This window comes from Arabidopsis lyrata, assembly GCF_000004255.2.
Source record: "Arabidopsis lyrata subsp. lyrata unplaced genomic scaffold ARALYscaffold_1, whole genome shotgun sequence".
Taxonomy (NCBI): domain Eukaryota; kingdom Viridiplantae; phylum Streptophyta; class Magnoliopsida; order Brassicales; family Brassicaceae; genus Arabidopsis; species Arabidopsis lyrata.
Window position 1 is genome coordinate 30,213,116 of NW_003302555.1, and position 18,762 is coordinate 30,231,877.

Sequence of the window (18,762 nt, forward strand, 5' to 3'; positions counted from 1 at the left end):
TATACCCTGTTTTGTATCAAGATATATTTAAGCGGTACAAATTTAATCTCAAACGTTTCATACGACAGTTCCGATGAAAGTATGAATAAAATAAAATATTAGAATGGTTTAATTATTATAAAATAGAAACAGATTTTTTTAACAAATAAATTATAATGCATATAATATGATAAATTTAAAAGCATTTAAACAGATTTTATAAAATATATATATATAAAACTAAAGACGATATATTTGATTTACTCAGAATCGGAAGAATAATCTGAACTAGCAGAATCATTTTGATCTTCAAACTCTTCTCCATCCTCTTCGTCTTCCGCATTTTCCCATATCTCTTCGAGTTCTATGTTCTCAATATCAACGAGGGGAATGTCACCGACAGATTGATCTACTTGCGTAATTTCGTTTACTGCAATTTGTTGTAGCGGTTCCTTTTCTTTCACCCCATCAACTCTGCTTCTTGGATTTATTTGATGAGCCGTAATCCATGGATATTGTCGAACACCTACTTGTGGATATGGTATGTAGCAAACCTGTGCTGCCTGAGATGCAAGTATAAACGGATCGTACTTTCTTAACTGCTTAGTCGAGTTGATCTCTGTGACACCATACTTTGTAAGTCTAACACCTCTTCCAACTCTAGGATCATACCAGTCACACTTGAAGAGTATACATTTCAAATTTATGACTCCCGGATATTCAACCTCTAATATATCAGTAATTTCACCATAGTAGTCTATCGAATCTGTACGAACAACGACCCCATAATTCACTGTTTTTCTGTTAGTAATCCCTGGACGTTTTATGAAAACGTAGCCTCGAGTGCAATACATCGGGTATGCCATTGCCCTTGATAGAGGACCTCCAACCAACTCTTCAAACCATGTTGGATAGTGTTCCTGCCTACTTGCGGCTGATTTGATCTGCAAAACATACAAGCAAATGTACGATTTTAATAAATAGTAACCATGTTCATAATATATGTAAAATCAACGGTGAAAACTTACATAATATTTTAACCAATTAGCATATTGTGTCTGCTTCATTTCCTCTTTTCGAGCCTCTGTCATGTTTGGATACGCTCCAGACACTTGATCATCAAAGATCCTACAGACATTTGTTTTTTTGTATAAGTAATTATTTTGCAAATAATATATGCGTATTATTAAGGTATGAATTTTGTTTCTTACTTCTCGAATGGTATGACATCGTCACAGTTCCGGAGTATGTAAGTATGAATGTGATTAAATTCTTGATCTGTAAACCATACTTCTCTTTTCTTCCCACTCAGTCTCCCGATTTGAGAAAAGATATCTGGGACAGATGTATGGTAAAAAGGCCGCACACCCCCATCATCGTACCTACCTGGTTTTCTTGCTTTTGTTTGGACATTTGGAGCAAAATAGTAGGCCGAAAAATGAGAAGTCTCCTCGTTTATGCTTTGAGCTACTATTGATCCCTCAACTTTGCTAAGATTTTTTACTTTTTTCTTCAAATGGAACATATAACGCTCAAAAGGATACATCCACCGGTACTGAACTGGACCGCCTAGTGCTGCTTCACGAGGTAGATGGATAGGCAAGTGCTCCATGACATCAAAGAATGATGGGGGAAATAATTTCTCCAAATTGCAAATGATAATCGGGATATTATCTTCAAGTGTATGTAGTCCTTCGACTGTTAGAGATCTTGAACACAAATCTCTAAAAAATGCACCTATCCCTGCAATTTAATTAATAACTGTAAACAAAAAAAGAATATATACATGAATAATAACATATTAAAATAATTGAAAGATAAGTTGTTTGTACCTGCAATTGCTTCATGGACAACATTTGGTAGGAGTTGTGTAAACGCAAATGGTAGTAAACGCTGCATGAAGACGTGACAGTCATGACTTTTCATCCCAGCTAATCTACCACTGTGATCATCAACACAATATGATAGATTTGATGCATAGCCATCAGGAAATTTAACATCATCAATTATCCACTGAAAAAACTTGGTCTTCTTGCTTGCATCTAATCTCCATATAGGAATAGGACCTACTCCGTCTGCAAGCAAATGGAGATCCTCGCGCGCACAAATATCGGGTAAATCCATTCTGGATTTGACATTATCTTTAGTCTTACCCGGGACATTTAAAATGGTGTTAATTATATTGTCAAAGAAATTCTTCTCAATATGCATAACGTCAAGACAGTGGCGGAGTAGATGATTTGTCCAGTACGGCAACTCCCAGAAGATACTTTTTTTATGCCAATTATGATGTTCTCCATATCCATCAATTCGGACATGGCCATTACCGCCTACCGATGATGTACAGTCAACATCAAAATCACGAAATTGATTCAATATATAATCACCATCATACTCAGGTGGCGGTGGATCACGGATACTCTTGTTCTTGCGGAACAACGTCTTACTACGACGATATGGATGATTTCGTCTTAGAAAACGACGATGACAATCAAACCAACTTGATTTCCGGCCATGTCTTAGTTGGAAGGCATCTGTATTATCTTGACAATATGGACACGACAGTCTTCCATGAGTTGTCCAACCCGATAACATGCCATATGCGGGAAAGTCACTAATAGTCCACATCAATACAGCACGCATGTTAAAATTTGTCTTTGTGGAGACATCATATACCCAAACCCCTTGGTACCATAACATTTTTAACTCTTCTATAAGCGGCTGTAGGAACACATCAAGTGAACGACGAGGGTGGTTTGGACCAGGAATCAAAATGGTTAAGAAAAGAAATTCTCTTTTCATGCAAAGGGAAGGTGGGAGATTGTAAGGGGTGACTATTACTGGCCACAAAGAATATTTTCTACCTGACTTTCCAAATGGATTGAATCCATCCGTGCATAAACCAAGATAGACATTCCTTGGTTCATTAGCAAAGACTGGATATGTAGAACAAAAATGTTTCCAGGCCGATGCATCCGATGGATGTGAAATCTCCCCGGTGAACTCATGTTCAGCGTGCCATCGCATACCCTCCGCTGTCCGATCTGACTGATACAACCTCTTCAACCTATCAGCCAAGGGCAAATACCACATACGCTTATATGGTATTTTGTTTCGCCCACCAGTAACCTGAAACCTTTCAGCACCACAGAAACGACATTGAGACATATTTACATTATCTCCCCAAAAAATCATACAATTTTCTCTACACACGTCAATCATTTGGAATGGTAAACCTAGCCCAGATACCAATTTTTGGATTGCGTTGTATGAAACTGGCGATAAATTATCTTCCGGTAGATAATCGTGGATAAAATCAGCCCACGCATCAACACAATCTTCACTTAAATTGTAGTCTGTTTTGATGTTCATCATACGTGTTGCGGCGGATAAAGGAGAATGACCCTCTCTGCATCCTGCATATATCGGATGATTTGCAGCATCTAACATATCGAAAAATCCCTGTGTTTCTAAGTTGGGTTCCTCCGCAACATTAGTATTTTCTACGTTATCATGAAATTCACCACTACCACTTCCAATTACATTATCTTCTTCCTGGTGAATATGCTCATCGCTAATTATAACGTTTTCATCTCTTCTTTCACGACTACTACTAGGACCCGATCTAAAATCCTCCCCGTGAGAAAACCATATATAATATCCCGGTGTAAAACCTCCCCAATATAAATGATTCCAAACAATGTCTTTTGCAAGAAAATGATCATTACAACATTTGACACAAGGACATGCCATAATACCTTCGATACGCGTCATTTCTTGATTAGATGCAAACTGCATGAATTCCATTAAACCTTCCTTGTACTCCTGCCTCATAGCTCCGGTCTCATCATCTAATCGATTATACATCCACTCTCTAATTTTATAAATATTATGAGAAGACATTTTTTTTTCGAAGATATTTTTGTGTTTCTGTTTTTTTTTTTTCAACTTTTTTCTTGTGTCTATGATTCTTTCGTTGTCTAGTATATATATAAAACTTTTCCGACTAACATTTTGTCAGAAATTCGTCGGAAATTCTAAAGTGGTTACCTTTAATATTTCCGACGAATTTCCGACAAAATGTCGTCGGAAAGTTTGTCGGAAATTCGTCGGAAAATCTACAGTGGTTACCTTTAATATTTCCGACGAATTTCCGACAAAATGTCGGCGGACATTTTGTCGGAAATTTCGTCGGAAATATTAAAGGTAACAACTTTAGATTTTCCGACTACTTTTCCGACTAATTTTTTCGATCAAGTTGTCAGGATTACGTCGGAACATGTGCAGTGAATAATCACGTGTTTCCTCGTTGTTTCCGACAAATTTTCCGACAAGTTTCCGAGCAGTTTCCGATGACATTGGATTGTCGGAATTTTCCATGGTTTCCGACAAATATTTCCGACGAAATTCCGACGAATTTTTAATCGTCGGAAAAGTTTTTATGTTTCCGACGAATTTCCGACGAAATATTATTTTCTTGGAAGTTTGTCGGAAATTCCCCGGAAATCCGTCGGAATAATTCCGACTAAAAATTTCGTCGGAAATGTTCGTCGGAAATTGCTATGTTTTCTTGTAGTGGAAAAGTAATAAAGCAATGGTAAGAAAAGTAATAAAGCAATGGTAAAAAAGAACCAAAAAAAAAAAGAATCTCTGGAACTACATAGACGAAGATATGTGCATGTGACGAAACACCAATTTCACAAGATACAACAAACTATATAAACTCGAAAGAGTGAAATAAATTATTTTTTAAAGCAAATCTTTAAGGGTAATAAACGAATCATTCAGTACATAGGAGATCCAAGAAGAAACTCCTTGCACATATCATAGAATATAAATAGAAGCAATTAGATAGGTCATCTTCACAATCACCAATCATTCATTTCCAACAAATTAGAAGCTAGAGAGAGATTTCCATCAATAAATTTTTTGTTTATTTTTCGTGTTCATTGACATTTTTACAAAATGGCAGTAAATATGGAAGGTGGAAACACACACTTTTACGATGAAATCGAACCCTTTTGTCGATGGAGAAGAATGGAAGACATCGACATTCTTGAGCTACATCTTCCTTCAGGTACATTAATTATTCGGATATCATTATAATTTCGAAAAATTACATTTTTAACCTTCAAAGTGTCATCGGTAGCACTTTATATCTCGAAAGAATTTCACTAACACTATAAACCATTAAAATAATTTACTAACATTCTAAACCTCGAAACTAGCTTTCCTGTTTGCATCGTCGTATTTATTACGGAAAAATAAGGAGGAATTAATTTATGTTTATATTTCTTTTCGTAGGTTATACTATATATAATTAGTATTTCAATAATGAATGCTAATTTTTGTTTCGTATAATAAAATATAAAAACTATTAAAAGAATCACTTGGATATTAGAAACAAAGAAGAAACTTAGTTGTTATTCACTAAATTATAAGTCTGCATTGCAATTAGCTTGATATATATTTTAACCGAAATATAGCCCAACACAAGATATTTGTTAAAAGCTTTGATTATACTTTGCTTCCACAAATCTACTTTGTTTCTCTTCTCCAAATATTGTAAAGTATACTTTGATATCACATTGCGAGCTAGTTTGATTCTCAAACTTTCTTCCGCTCCACGTTGTTTAAAGGGATCTCTTGTTTAAATGTCCAAACGGACAATTTGGCCAGTAGTGCTAGGTCTAGGAATTTAGATGAATCATATGTAAACTAATTTTTCCCGGTTTGGATCACTAGACCGGTTGTTTAATTCAATTTGTGGTTAAAAAAAAGAACCAAAGAATATAAGTTATTTAATTATCAACGAAAAGTGGAATTGATGTTTATATAGGTTTGAAGAAAGAGCATCTTAAAATACAGATCAACCACAGTGGTGTACTAACAATAACAGGAGGCTGTCATGTGGACCAGACCAAATCAATCAGGTTCATGAAAGAAACAAAAGTTGCGAAAAATTGTAAAAGAAATGAGATTCGCGCGAAGTTCTCAAAGGGAGTTTTGTATGTGACAATGCCAAAGACAAGCCCTATAACAGCTGGTCCCTCGGTCGCTTTGAAGGGAGCCACATCACAAACTCGAGACCCTAAAACAGATGAGGATATGAGAAATGTAGCAAACTGTTCAAGTGAATTTTATATCAAGTTTGGCTCATTGAAGCAAAGACTATGGAGGAAGACAGTAGTGGAGGGTGTGGCCGCTGTGGTGGTTGTGGTTGCTGCAGTTTTAGGAGTGGTTAAAGCGTACCAATATTTTATGGCATCACCTGTGTGATCAAGTTTCAATAAGACCATGGATGTGCATTGTTTCCGATTGGTATGATGTAATACATTGGTTTATTATTTTTCACATTACAGAAGTTATTCTTCATGAAAACTAAATAAGTATAAATCATTCTTCTTGAGTTATTATATAAGTGACGGAAAGAAACAATTATATTTAGTATAGTAATTATAAAAGTTATAAAAGAAAACGGAAAAATCACATTTTTAACCCTCAATGTGTCACTGGGTATCACTTTAAACCTCGAGAGATTTACACTAACATAATAAACCACCAAAATAATTTTACTAACACTTTAAACCTCCAAACTAGTTTTCATGTTTGCACCGCCATAAAATATGATGGAATAATTAATTTATGTTGGTTTAATATAAATTTATTTAATTTAATTTAAATTTTAATTAATTTTATTATTTATTATAATTTTTCGATTACTAAGAAACGTAAAAAAAAATTAGATTCCTCCGATACGAAGAATGCTTTATTTTCTCACAAAATTTTGACATTCTTTAGTTTTTATTATTGTATTCAAGCTTCTCTTGTACCTCATATTTTACATTATTTGATTTATATTATTATACTATAAACTTCTCTTGTGCTTAAATCTAAAGTTTCAGAGGTTTAATTTCGAAATTTCATGATCGAACGGTAAGTAAACAAAGAAGGTGATGTTTTTTTTAATTGTTTTTTTTATAGATTTTTATTAATTGTAATAAATAATAAAATTAATTTAAATTAAATAAATGTATACTAAACAAATAGAAATTAAATTTTCTATCATTTTTTATGGTGGGACAAACAGAAAAGCTAGTTTGGAGGTTTAAAGTGTTAGTAAAAGTTTTTTTTTGTGGTTTATAGTGCTAGTGAAATACTTTCGAGTTGCTATCCTTTTGAGTGTTAAAAATGTGTTTTTCCCGAAAGAAAACTCTCTCTCGACGGTGATTTCAATGGCGACTCTAGGGTTTTGAAACCCGACCATGAGCAGATGTAATTCGGTGGTTTTCGGTTGCGATAATGAGTTGATATGGTGGTTCTTGGTGAGAAGGATTGAGGTTGTTGTCCTTTCACGAGGTCTGAGTTGGGCTAGATCAGGGCAGGATAGGCTTTCTATCTTTTGGTGTTGAAGAGGTTGTATCGATGGATTGATCTATTTATGGATTCACAAATCTAAAACTTTCTTCTGGTTCGTGGAAGGCGGTTTCGCAAACGTGAGTTGGTGCTTTGGGGAACTGAATGTTCAGATTTTGATTGAGGTACTCTACTCTCATCAGAGGGATTGGTGCAGATCTTCGAGGAATTTGATTCGGTTTTGGTTAAAGGAAGATACGATTCTCCTTTATACGATGGCAAGGAGATATGTTTATTAGATGGATACCATTGAGGATTCACACAGATATCACTTGGATTTGGGTACAAGATATATCAAATATCTTATTTTTAATTAGCATTTTTGAAATCTTTTGGTGGAGTTATGGTAGTCGGATCTTCTAGATATGGATTTGGTATTCCTAGTTAGTGATGGCGATTAGCCTCTCTTCACAAATTGATCTTGTTTCCTTTTTTTTACTTGTCCTTAAAGTGAGAGACCATTCTCTTTCCTTTATGTCTTTGGTGTGGGCATCAAGCCTTTTGGAGATTAGGGGATATTTAGTATTGATGAGGGAGGATTCTTTTGGGATGGAGAGTTGTATAAAAAGGGGAGTCTTGCTTTCATTCAAAACCACAATCTGTCAAGCTTTGGTTTTCATATCGCTGGTTCTGGGTTTATTTTTCTTCCGAGATTATCATTTTGGTGTGGGTTTTTTTCATTGTTTAATGTTCTCAAAATGTCTCAGAGTGCTTTCATGGGAAAGAAAATGGGAGAGAGAAGGGTTGGGGCCATGTTTCCAAAGAGAAGAATAAAAATTTCACACTTTGACAATTCAGCTTTGATTGTGGGATACTCAAAGACTTTAATTGGGCGGTGTATAAATCCTCGGAAGGCGATGTTGTTCATGGTACCACGTATCTAGCAGCTTGAAGGAAAGAATGTAGGGGCTGATTTGGGGTTGGGTCGGTTCCAGTTTGACTTTGAGACGGAGGAAGATATTGTGGAGGTTTTGAAGATGGAGCCTTTTCACTTTGATCATTTGATGGTGTCTCTGTTGAGATGGTCGCCCTTGGTTGATCCCAATTATCCATCGGCCATTACCTTCTGGATTAGAGTTCTTGGAGTCCTAATTGAATTCTTGACTGACACAATCTTTCGAGACATTGGAAAGGATCTGGGTAAAGTAGAAGCAATGGATTTTGATGGCGGTTGAGTTGAAGTAACGATTGATGGTTTCAAACCATTGTGCATCGAAACGGAGATAGAGTTCGCAATGTTGAGGAAACCACCATGTCTGTGCGGTATTAGCGACTTTTTAGGTTTTGTAAGTTGTGTATGAGTCTGTGCCATGATGAGGCATATTGTGATTTTAATGCAGCCTTAGGTACTGATCAGTTGCTTCCGGTTGAAGAGGTGAATGACGATCGATATTTGCAAAGTTTTAAAGTAGCGGTAACTCAGGTGACAAGGCAGGAAACAAGACATGAAGGGATGGTCTCAGGTGCGTTTAAAGGGAAGAATGTTGCGGATGCTCGTAAAGATGATCGGAAACGGTCTCAATCGGGGAATCATAATGGTGCTTCCTCTTCAAGGCCGAAGTTTGCAAGTTATGTTCAATATAACGATTATCAGTTCTCAAAGGCTGGTGGAGATGGTGCGCAGGAGCATCAAAATGTGGTTAAAGAGAGGGCTGGAATGGAGTCGCAAGGGGAGCAAGCCAAACCTGTCGATGTTGTACCACCAAAACAAGTAAGGAATGCTGTTTTTAATTCACTAGCTTCTCATGATGTAGCTGTAGCTGGTTTGGAAGTGGAGTCGTTAAGCGGCACGGAGATTAATCCAGAGGAAGGAGAAATTACAACAGCTAGGTTGAAGGAGAACGAGATGGAAGATGCTGGTATTTTGTCCAATGCAAATATTGCAGCAGGTTTGTCTGACGAAACTCTTAATATGGACCAAGAGGAGTCGGTTTTACCAATGTCAAATGAGGAAGTGGATGGTGATGATTTGATGGTAACATCTCGTCGTCTGACGGACCTTTCCAAGACTGATGAGGTTGAGGAAACTGCAGATGAGCCGCGGAATGCATCTGAGCTAGTCGAGGACACTAATTCGGATATGATGGTTTCAAAAGTTGATGTGGAGAGCCAGATTTGGATAGGGATGGGGATTTGGAGACATCTCGAAATCTGAAAGGGAGTTTGGTGCTCATGGGTGTTAGTTCAAAGATGAGAAATGCTCAACTTTTGGCGTCACCACAGAGAAGGGTTGTAGCCATAGGAAGCTTGCAATTGAAGGAAGATAATAATTCGACAAACCAAGGTACGGTGAACGGTTTAACGGGTGGAAACAAACCACCAAAACCAAATTGTCAAGGTCTCGGGAATAAAGCAACTATCGGATATCTTCGTGATGTGTGGAAGAAACATCGGCCGGATTTTTTATTTCTCTCGGAAACGAAACAATCCTCTTTATTTTTGGAAAAACTTGTTAGTCATTTTGGTTATAAAAACTTAAAAACGGTTCATCCTATTGGTTGTTGTGGTTGTTTAGCGCTTTTTTATAATAATGACTTCAATGTTTCTATTATTTTTTATATTGAGGCTATTTAAATGAAAAACAATTAATCTTACTTTTGTTTATAGTGATCTGATACCAAAAATAGAGACCAAGTTTCGTAATGGTTAACACGGATCAGTTTATCTCGGAATACACCTTGGTTTTTGATAGGAGATTTCAATGATTAAAAAAAAAACCATGAAAAAAGAGGTGGCAAATTAAGACATGCTTCTTCTTTTATCCCTTCTATTATAATGATAAATGATTTTGGACTTAGGTAATTTCCACATCTGGAAGATTGGTTATCGTGGCAGGGATGACATGATAAAAAACCAATACGGTGTCGTTTGGATAGAGCGCTAGAAAATGAAGATTGGCATGAGTATTTACCAATGATAGTTTCTGATCATTCACTGGTTAAAGCTACGATTTCATATAAGATACCACGTTGTAACCAATGTTTTAGGTTTGATAAAAGATGGATTGGAAAAAAAGGGTTACTAGAGACAATATCAAGTGGGTGGAATCTCGATTCGGGTGCCGAAGAGGGACAATTTGTGGAAAAAATGACTAATTGTAGAAAGGCTATTTCACAATGGCAGAAAGAGTAAACTCCATATGTACGGAAAACAATAGAGGACCTGAAATCCAAACTAGAAGCGGCTCAGAGAGACGATACGAGAACACGAGAGGAGATTACGGAACTAACACTACGGTTGAAAGAGGCTTACCGAGATGAAGAAATCTATTGGTATTAAAAAGTAGAAGTAATTGGATGCAATTAGGGGATAATAATTCAAAAAAATTTCTTGCTCTAATAAAACAGAGACTTTCCAGGAATCGAATTAGCGGTCTACATGATGAAAATGGGATATGGTCTGCAGAGGATAAATATATTCAAAACATTAGCAATCTCTTATTTTAAGAATTTGTTTACTACAACTAATCCTCATGCTTTTGAGGAGTCCTTAGCAGAGGTTAAAACAATGATAACGGATCAGATTAATGAATTTTTAACGGCTACTGCGACGGAATGTATGGCCTACCCAGCCTAGAGGACCATCTTCGCTATCCGCCAAATGTTCAGGTGGCAGCTGTGTGCAAATGATGTCGTCTAATGTCGCCTTGTATGCCCGCCTCCTCTTTTCTTTTTCCACATCTGACTTGGTCATTACTTCTGCAAACGCCAACTCGTCCAAGATAGGAACCACCTTGAACTCGTATTTCTAGTGTCACCATCCATCCACTCCGGCATCTCGTACATTAGCTCTGTCTTTTCACATGTTCGATATATGTTCAGATCGCCTATCACTTTGGCTTTAGCTGCTTCAATTCCATCTCCTTCTCAGAAGTGTATGAACTTGGCTTCTCCGTCATTTGCCGCCATGAACCTCCATACGCCACCGTCATCTTTGTTCCACCCCCCCCCCCCAACAACCACACATACCATGCCGTTCACCAAGTCATTTGTGACCACCATCTCGAACACCTGTATTACACACAACTAACCGGTAGTTGACTACATCATATAGTTAAAAATATCCAACTACATGAGCAATAACTAAGTCACTTACCGCTTCCATACCTTTCTACGCAATTTGTTAAGCAGATCCGTCTTCTTTTGAAGTTATGTCTTTTTTTTTCTTTTACCTTATGTGGCTCTACGTTTTATCACAATCGTCGTCCCACTATTTATTAGGTCTCCACACCCCTAGGTTACGTGTTTAAATTTTCACATCCCGCCCAAATTATTTCTCCCCAGTTTTAAATTCTTGTGAGCTCAAATTAACTGTTGTTGCATTTAATGAGCATCACTTCCATCTGATTGTAGCTAGATAACTATCAGTTCAACTATTGGGCATTTATGATATGTTAGAATGTTCTTTCACTTGCTCGAAAGGCCAGGTTGGTTATTCCCACGCGCATGCCAGAAAGATGGTCTGGTTTTTTGGTAATAAGTGCCAAAATCAAACCCATTTTCACCTCTCTTTTTTCGTTGTTACCGACAACCAACTGATATAGGTCAAATTAACTCCTAGAACTACTCTCTCAAATAAGAGATCAATTGTAGCACTTAAGGGTCGAAATCCACAAAGTTCTCGTTGTTCACACAATAAACAATTCAGCAATCGAATTAAGCTAAATAGAGAATAAAAATATTAAATTAAAACGAAGCAAGTGAGACGGTAGGTCTGGGCAAAATACCCGGAACCGAATACCCGAACCGAAAAACCCGAAAAAATATCCGAACCGAACCCAAACCGATTTTTAAAAATACCCGAATGGGTCCTAGACCTCCTACCTGAAAAAAACCCGAACCGAACCCGAACAGAATCCAATACATGTGGGTACCCGAAAACAAATATACACCTAAAAGTATTAGTTATATTTATATTTATAATACCCAAAATACCTAAAATTACAATCATAAATCCGAATATATTAGGTATTTTTGAGTAATTCGGATACATTTGGATATATTTGGTTAAAAAGTAACTAATAATGTAGTTTTCTTTTGGGTAATTTTAGTATTTTTAGATATTGTTGGTTATATTTGGGTAAAGAGTAACCAATGTATTTTCGAGAAATCGGGTATTTCGGTTAGATTTGGGTATATATGAGTTAAAAACCCGAACCCGACCCGAACCCGAAAATATTTCGGGTATTTTTGGTTATGTTCGGGTAATTTGCTTTTTTTTTATTAAAATATCCGAACCGATCCGAACACGAACCGAACCCGAACCGAATTTTTAGAATAACCGAATGGGTCTCGAACCCCTAACCGAATAGACCCGATACCCGAAAAAAAGAACCAAACGGGTTCGGGTACCCGAATGCCCAGGCCTATGAGACGGGTTTAATTCAATTGATGGAAGAGCTAGAGTTAAGGTTATTCCTTTCAGTAAATCATAACTACAAATTAAACAGCAAGCAAGGGTTTATTAAGCACCATTCTTGAACTCAAATCACAAATATCAAATTAACCACCTCTCGAATGAATTAATTCACAATGCCTATCAATAGAAATTCCACCTCTCGAATGTAAATTCCTAAAATTAAGCAAGCATTAAAGTCCAAATTTGATATGTTCACAAAAGCACTAAACCACCTCTCGAATGAGAATAGTTCTCTTGCTCACCTAAGATTATTTCAGGAAATAGATGACCTCTCGAATCTACCTATATTATCATATGAGCTAGATTCTAGGTGTACAGTCTAGAACTAGTAATTAAATCAAATCTAGGTGAAGAACCCTAAAATTACCCTACCAATTGTTCAACTTAGCAATTCATCAATACATGGAAAAACCCTAAATCTAACAGGTGAATTACTCAGACATAGCAAAAGAAACACAAATCATAATCTGAATAAATTGCATTAAAAGAGTTAAGAGATAGAGTAAAGGAGTTCTGAATCTCTCTGAAGGAGTCTGATTCTTCTCTCCAAGCTAATACAAAATATCTCTCCCAAAATTAAAGCTTAATTGTCTTCCTAACATAAAAACCTAATAATATAGTGTAAAACACGTCGGGGACTTTTTTTGCAATAAACAGGAACAATTGGGTGATTCTGCAATTCTTCAAAACTTGATTAAACGTACAATGCTTCTGAAAACGCGACGGTGTCGATCGCCACTGATGTGTCGGTCGACACCAAGACACTCTGAACGTTCCAAGTTGCTCTTGTTAGCTGTAATGCTCCAAATATCCAGCTTTTGCTCCAAAATTCATCCAAATATGTAATTACCTGTAAAGACTCAAAAAAAGACAAAAATGACTAAAAAGACTCCAAAATCACAACTAATATCATGGTTAAAATCAGTAAAAACCACGATATATCACCAACCATAATGTCTGTTTCCTAATTTGGCTTCCCATTTTTCCCTCTGCACTAATTCACTCTTGTTTAATTTTTACTTTTTCTTTTAGTATACGTGAAATACTTATCATCTATATACAATGGAAATATGAAGTTTATGTTTGTAATTAATTAAAGACAATAATTTCAATAATAACATGGTTTCTTTTTAACACTGAAATTTATATATCATATTCTCATGTAACATTTGAATACTTTGTTATTAAATATATATTTCTAATTTCACTATATAATAAAGATTTAAAAAATTTATCATGCTTATGCCTTTTTATTTTAATGATAAGATGCTTTAATTTAAGGAACCTACTTTCTGTTCAATATAATAGTATATCTAGTATTTTAACTTTTTTTTTAATCAGTTTATTTTTCTTGTTGATTAACTTGTCATTATTTTACCATGTATATAGAGTCTTGTCATTCAACAATAGTATATCTAAATAGTAGAGGATATTTTGATCATTACGCAGTGATTATGTTTTATAAATCATTATTTTCGTGGTTTGCTTTCCTTTCTTTGTCTTTGAATTTCTTGGTTATTTTCTTTTATCTAGGAATTTACTTTTATATATTACTGACGTTAGGTTTTCTTTAACTAGTGTAACTTTCTCTTTTACCTTAGCTTTTTTTTCAAACTCCTATTATGGCTGACGACTTGTGGAATGATCTTCAACATATGGTTTTGGGCCGAGATGACCCATAACTTTTTATTCTCCAAGAAATCTATGATGGAGTTTTAGCAAAAAGCGGACTAAGTTTATTGGGAGGCCTCTAAATCCCAGAGATCAGAAATTTAGAAGTGTGAACGCTTCCTCACATCGTGTATGGGAATTATTTTCTATGCTCGTCCAATTTTTGGTTCATTCTGAAGTAGACTTGGTTGTTGTTCTTAGAAGAGAACCTTGGTTGTTTAATGATTGGTTTGTTGCTTTACAACGATGGGAAGACTTTTCTGATGAAGATTTCCTTTCTTTTATTGCTCTTTGGGTTCAAGTAAGAGTTATATGATGTGTGATGGTTTTTCGCTTCAATCTTTTACCTCAAAAGACCACACGACTACTGCAAGTGCACAGTGAATCGGTTGTAGTATTTAAGGATCGAATCCCACAGAGAGATAAGTAGTTCGGACGAACCTGTTAGACAAAGTAAAGCTAGGACAAAACAATAAAAGAGGGGTTGTTGGTTGGTATCACGGTTGCAAGTAAAAGTAAATAAAAGCAATAAGAAAGCAAGTAAATAAAGCGAGTAAAGAAAGCAAGTAATCAGTAAGAGACAAACGTTGGGCATCAAGGGTATCGCAGGGGGTTCAATGATCGTAATCTAAGAAATACTAGAATTAAGTTTGTTTTACTTCCAAGTCTTGGACATACGAAACACTAAGATTCGGCTAACCCTATGTTATAGAATTAGTCGGCTAAAATCCTTATACTCCGTTACCCAACATACGCAGGCAACGACGCATATATCAAAGCAATAAGATCAAGTTCAATTCTAGTCCATAAAGCCCTGTAACTATGTGGTGTGTGCTTGTTATAACACGATACACATTCGTAAGCTATGTCTAGCGTATTAAACAACCTTGTGAGCAATTTAAACACTTGGGATCACGAGTTAGGACATGAATCTAACTACATGCATTAAGAAACATCTTACTTAGAAAGAATACAATGTAAACGATCAAACAAAACCCTAAGTATCGCCACCTAGACGATCGATCATGTCCCTCCTTTGATTAACCCTTTAAACCCAACTAGAAAACTACTCTAGCATGGTTAAAGAGATCATCAAAGTAAGGTTTTATAAACTCATAAGAAAGAGATGAATAAGAACTGAATAGAGTTTAGAGATTACTTCTTTGAATGTAGAATACAAGAGGTAAGACTTCACCTTAATAGATCTTACAGTAAACAAGAGAAAAGAGAGAGATTTGGTGGACTTCTAAGCTTCAAGGACGACGGTTGCAGCTCACGGCGAGGGCAGGGAAGAGCTTCTAAGACTTCACCTAGACACTTCGAAGGCACACTAGGTTTAAGGTTTTCATCGGGTATTTATAGGTTTCGGAGACCAAGGATTAGGTTTAGGGGTAAAAGCTTCTTTTCCCATGATTAAGTTAAGTGCATACTCGAGTTCCTGGACAGGCTAGAAGCCTTAGTTACCGGGGTGGAGAGTAGAAGGAAGCCCGGGCTCGACCCTTGTGACCGGTGCGACCTAGAAGCTCCGGAACGGTTGCATAGCTTCTGGACGGTCTGGACATATCTTCACTCTTCTAGTCATAACTTCCAAATGGCTCGATGAAATGCTCTAATTCCACTCGAAGAGAATCTTGACTCTTCTAGCTTTCCATAGCCACCGAGATCTCTTTATTTGGTAATAAGGAAGACCTCGAACGGACGCCATACTTATAACGTACAGATGCTGTCTTGAAACGGGTTTTGATCGCCTTTTGGACTTTAAAGCTCAAAAACTCTTAAAACCTTCTTGACTCCATAAATACTTGAATAACACCTTCTTGGCTTTGAAGTCACTCCAAATGTTCCCTAAAACATCTACATATACATTTTTACAGGGTTTTTTTGCATTAATTCATTTGGATCCGGGTTTTACCCGGGTTTAACTCTATCCGGATCTTGGATAATGAATTTTAGGAATGTTGTCTTAAAACCACATTAATTCTTAATTAACACCTAAATTGGAAATATATATAATATATCTAAACTAACCATATTTGTTATTTACCTTAACTACTTCTAACCATAATTATTTAACTATTTATTTCTATATAGAAAGAATATGTGATTAAAATAAATATTTTGTAAAATATTTATTTGGGAAAAAATTGTTCTTACGAAAATAATTTATTTTGTTATAAAAATTAAATTTGTTATTTGTAATTAAATTACATAAATAATAATAATAATTTGTCTACGCCATCAAATGAAAATAGTTAGTTATTTAATTTTTTTATTTAATATTACGTAATTTTTAAAAAATAAATTCAACAATATAATGTCAATGGGTTTAATTCTAGAGATTTGAAAATATTAAAAAAGATATTAACCAAAAATTATCTATCCTAATTTGTTTCTAACAATTTGGACACAAATCTTTCAAATCTTTTGAAAATTTAATGTGATCACATTTGTTACTAAAATCTCGATTATATTCCTAAAATCTCGAGAAGATCTTCCTTTAAATCTGCAAATTATAATTTTTGAATTAAATAAACTAACAATACGAATATTCCTCATATATTAGAGTACCATAACGAAATTAATTCTTTAATTATACATATATTTTCGAAATTATCTTAAATGCTTACCATTCCAAAAATTAAATTGATTTCGAATATTTCCACAATCTAAATTAATTACTATAACATACTTTATCTCAACTATTGTTCCTAAAATCTTGCTTAAATCTCGATTTTAAAGAAACTAATTACTCTATATATATATATCGAAATAATTAGATTTGGATCCTTTCTTTATTTGAACGGTTTATCAAAATTATATTCCTATAATAGATTGTAAAACATTAATGCACTATTATGAGAATATGAATTTAAAGAAAAATCTTTGATATTAATACTCCTAATAAATAGCCGATTTTAATGGCAAAAATCTTTCATATTAATGCTTTCAATCCACCTAAAAGATATAAAACATTAATGCACTATTATGAGAATATGAATTTAAAGAAAAATCTTTGATATTAATACTCCTAATAAATAGCCGATTTTAATGGCAAAAATCTTTCATATTAATGCTTTCAATCCACCTAAAAGATATTATCCTAAAATGGTTAGGAATATATGTAGCATATTCTAGATTTGTGATAATTTAAAGATTTTCGAATATATCAACGCCTTGCTAATCAAGATTTTGGATATTTTCTAACACAAAACCCTACTAACCTATCATAACTCTATAAATACTTGATCGTTTCTACTACTTCTGAACACACAAAACACCAGTTGCATTCTTTAACTTTCCAATTTCTAATCTTAATGTGTTGTTTGATTTAATTTCTTGAAATTGGATTCGATTAAACTTTGAATTTTTGTTTCTAGGTTTAGAAATAAATCTATTTTGAATTTTATGCGTTAGTCATTTTATGAAATTTGAGGAAGAAGATACAATTCTTTTTTTATATTCATCAATTCTTTTGTTCATATACATCGCTAGAGTCTTTGGATATTATTAACTTTTTTTTTGTTCGTGTGCAGATTCTTTGTGGTCGATCATGTTGGTGGTGAGTTACGACTACTCTCAATGCTAGATGCTTTGGTAACAAGTTCATTTCTATATAATATGGATTTTCCACTTACAGATTTGGAATGTCAGATTTTGTGAGTTGAAAAACTATTTATGTTTCAAAGTGTATATCTAAGCTATACAAAAGAAGTATATTTGACATCTTTTTCTCTTTTTATATATGTGACTGTAGCCATTAAGAGTATAAAATATCTGGAAAATATGAAGACCAACACAGAGACACCAATTTGTATCAAAAACAGGCAATTACTCATTTGACTAACTCTGGTTGTGTTATACGTACGTTTATTATTCTTTCAATTTGCTAACGACCTTATATGTGACTATTTAGTAGAGCTGCTGATTTGTATAGGCAGATTCTTCAGCTAAAGCCATTGCTGGAGTACTTTATTAAAATTTCTGACTCAAAAAATTTATATGTTTTGTTTTATATACGTTTATTATATTTTCACTTTCACTTTGGCTAATGATCTTATGTTTGACTATTTAGTAGAGCTTAGCCTAAGGTGCATTAAGTGAATGCACCATTTTACTAAAAGCAATAGACACAATGAACAAGGTATCATCCATCTGTTTTCATATATATACTCGATTTGACAAAATTCATGTTTGCTTTTTTATTGTATTCAAACCAATAATAATCATATTGAGCTTACATTTATTGGGTGTGAAATTGAATCACCTTTTCATTAGCAA

At 34.9% G+C, this 18,762-nt stretch overlaps 3 protein-coding genes across 4 annotated transcripts; 2 read left to right on the forward strand and 1 right to left on the reverse strand.

The window, feature by feature from the left end:
- Positions 1–212: 212 nt before the first annotated feature.
- LOC110224525 lies at positions 213–4,012 on the reverse strand. The gene is made up of 4 exons (XM_021010664.1): positions 1,812–4,012; positions 1,191–1,722; positions 1,008–1,107; positions 213–923 (listed from the first exon to the last, which is right to left on the reverse strand). The coding sequence occupies exons 1-4, from the start codon at positions 3,880–3,882 to the stop codon at positions 240–242; spliced, it is 3,387 nt and encodes a 1,128-aa protein (XP_020866323.1). The 5' UTR covers positions 3,883–4,012; the 3' UTR covers positions 213–239.
- Positions 4,013–4,658: 646 nt separating this feature from the next.
- Positions 4,659–6,378, forward strand: LOC9330634. Its single transcript, XM_002891845.2, has 2 exons — positions 4,659–5,056; positions 5,819–6,378. The coding sequence occupies exons 1-2, from the start codon at positions 4,945–4,947 to the stop codon at positions 6,256–6,258; spliced, it is 552 nt and encodes a 183-aa protein (XP_002891891.1). The 5' UTR covers positions 4,659–4,944; the 3' UTR covers positions 6,259–6,378.
- Positions 6,379–7,146: 768 nt separating this feature from the next.
- LOC110225096 lies at positions 7,147–9,946 on the forward strand. 2 transcript variants are annotated; one of them, XM_021013846.1, is made up of 2 exons: positions 7,147–9,284; positions 9,429–9,946. In XM_021013846.1, exons 1-2 carry the CDS (start codon positions 8,693–8,695, stop codon positions 9,548–9,550), a joined length of 714 nt encoding a protein of 237 aa, XP_020869505.1. In that variant the 5' UTR covers positions 7,147–8,692; the 3' UTR covers positions 9,551–9,946. The 2 variants fall into 2 exon arrangements, with proteins under 2 accessions (XP_020869505.1, XP_020869504.1); XM_021013845.1 differs by having other exon boundaries at positions 7,148–8,649; positions 8,736–9,946.
- The last annotated feature ends 8,816 nt before the right edge of the window (positions 9,947–18,762 follow it).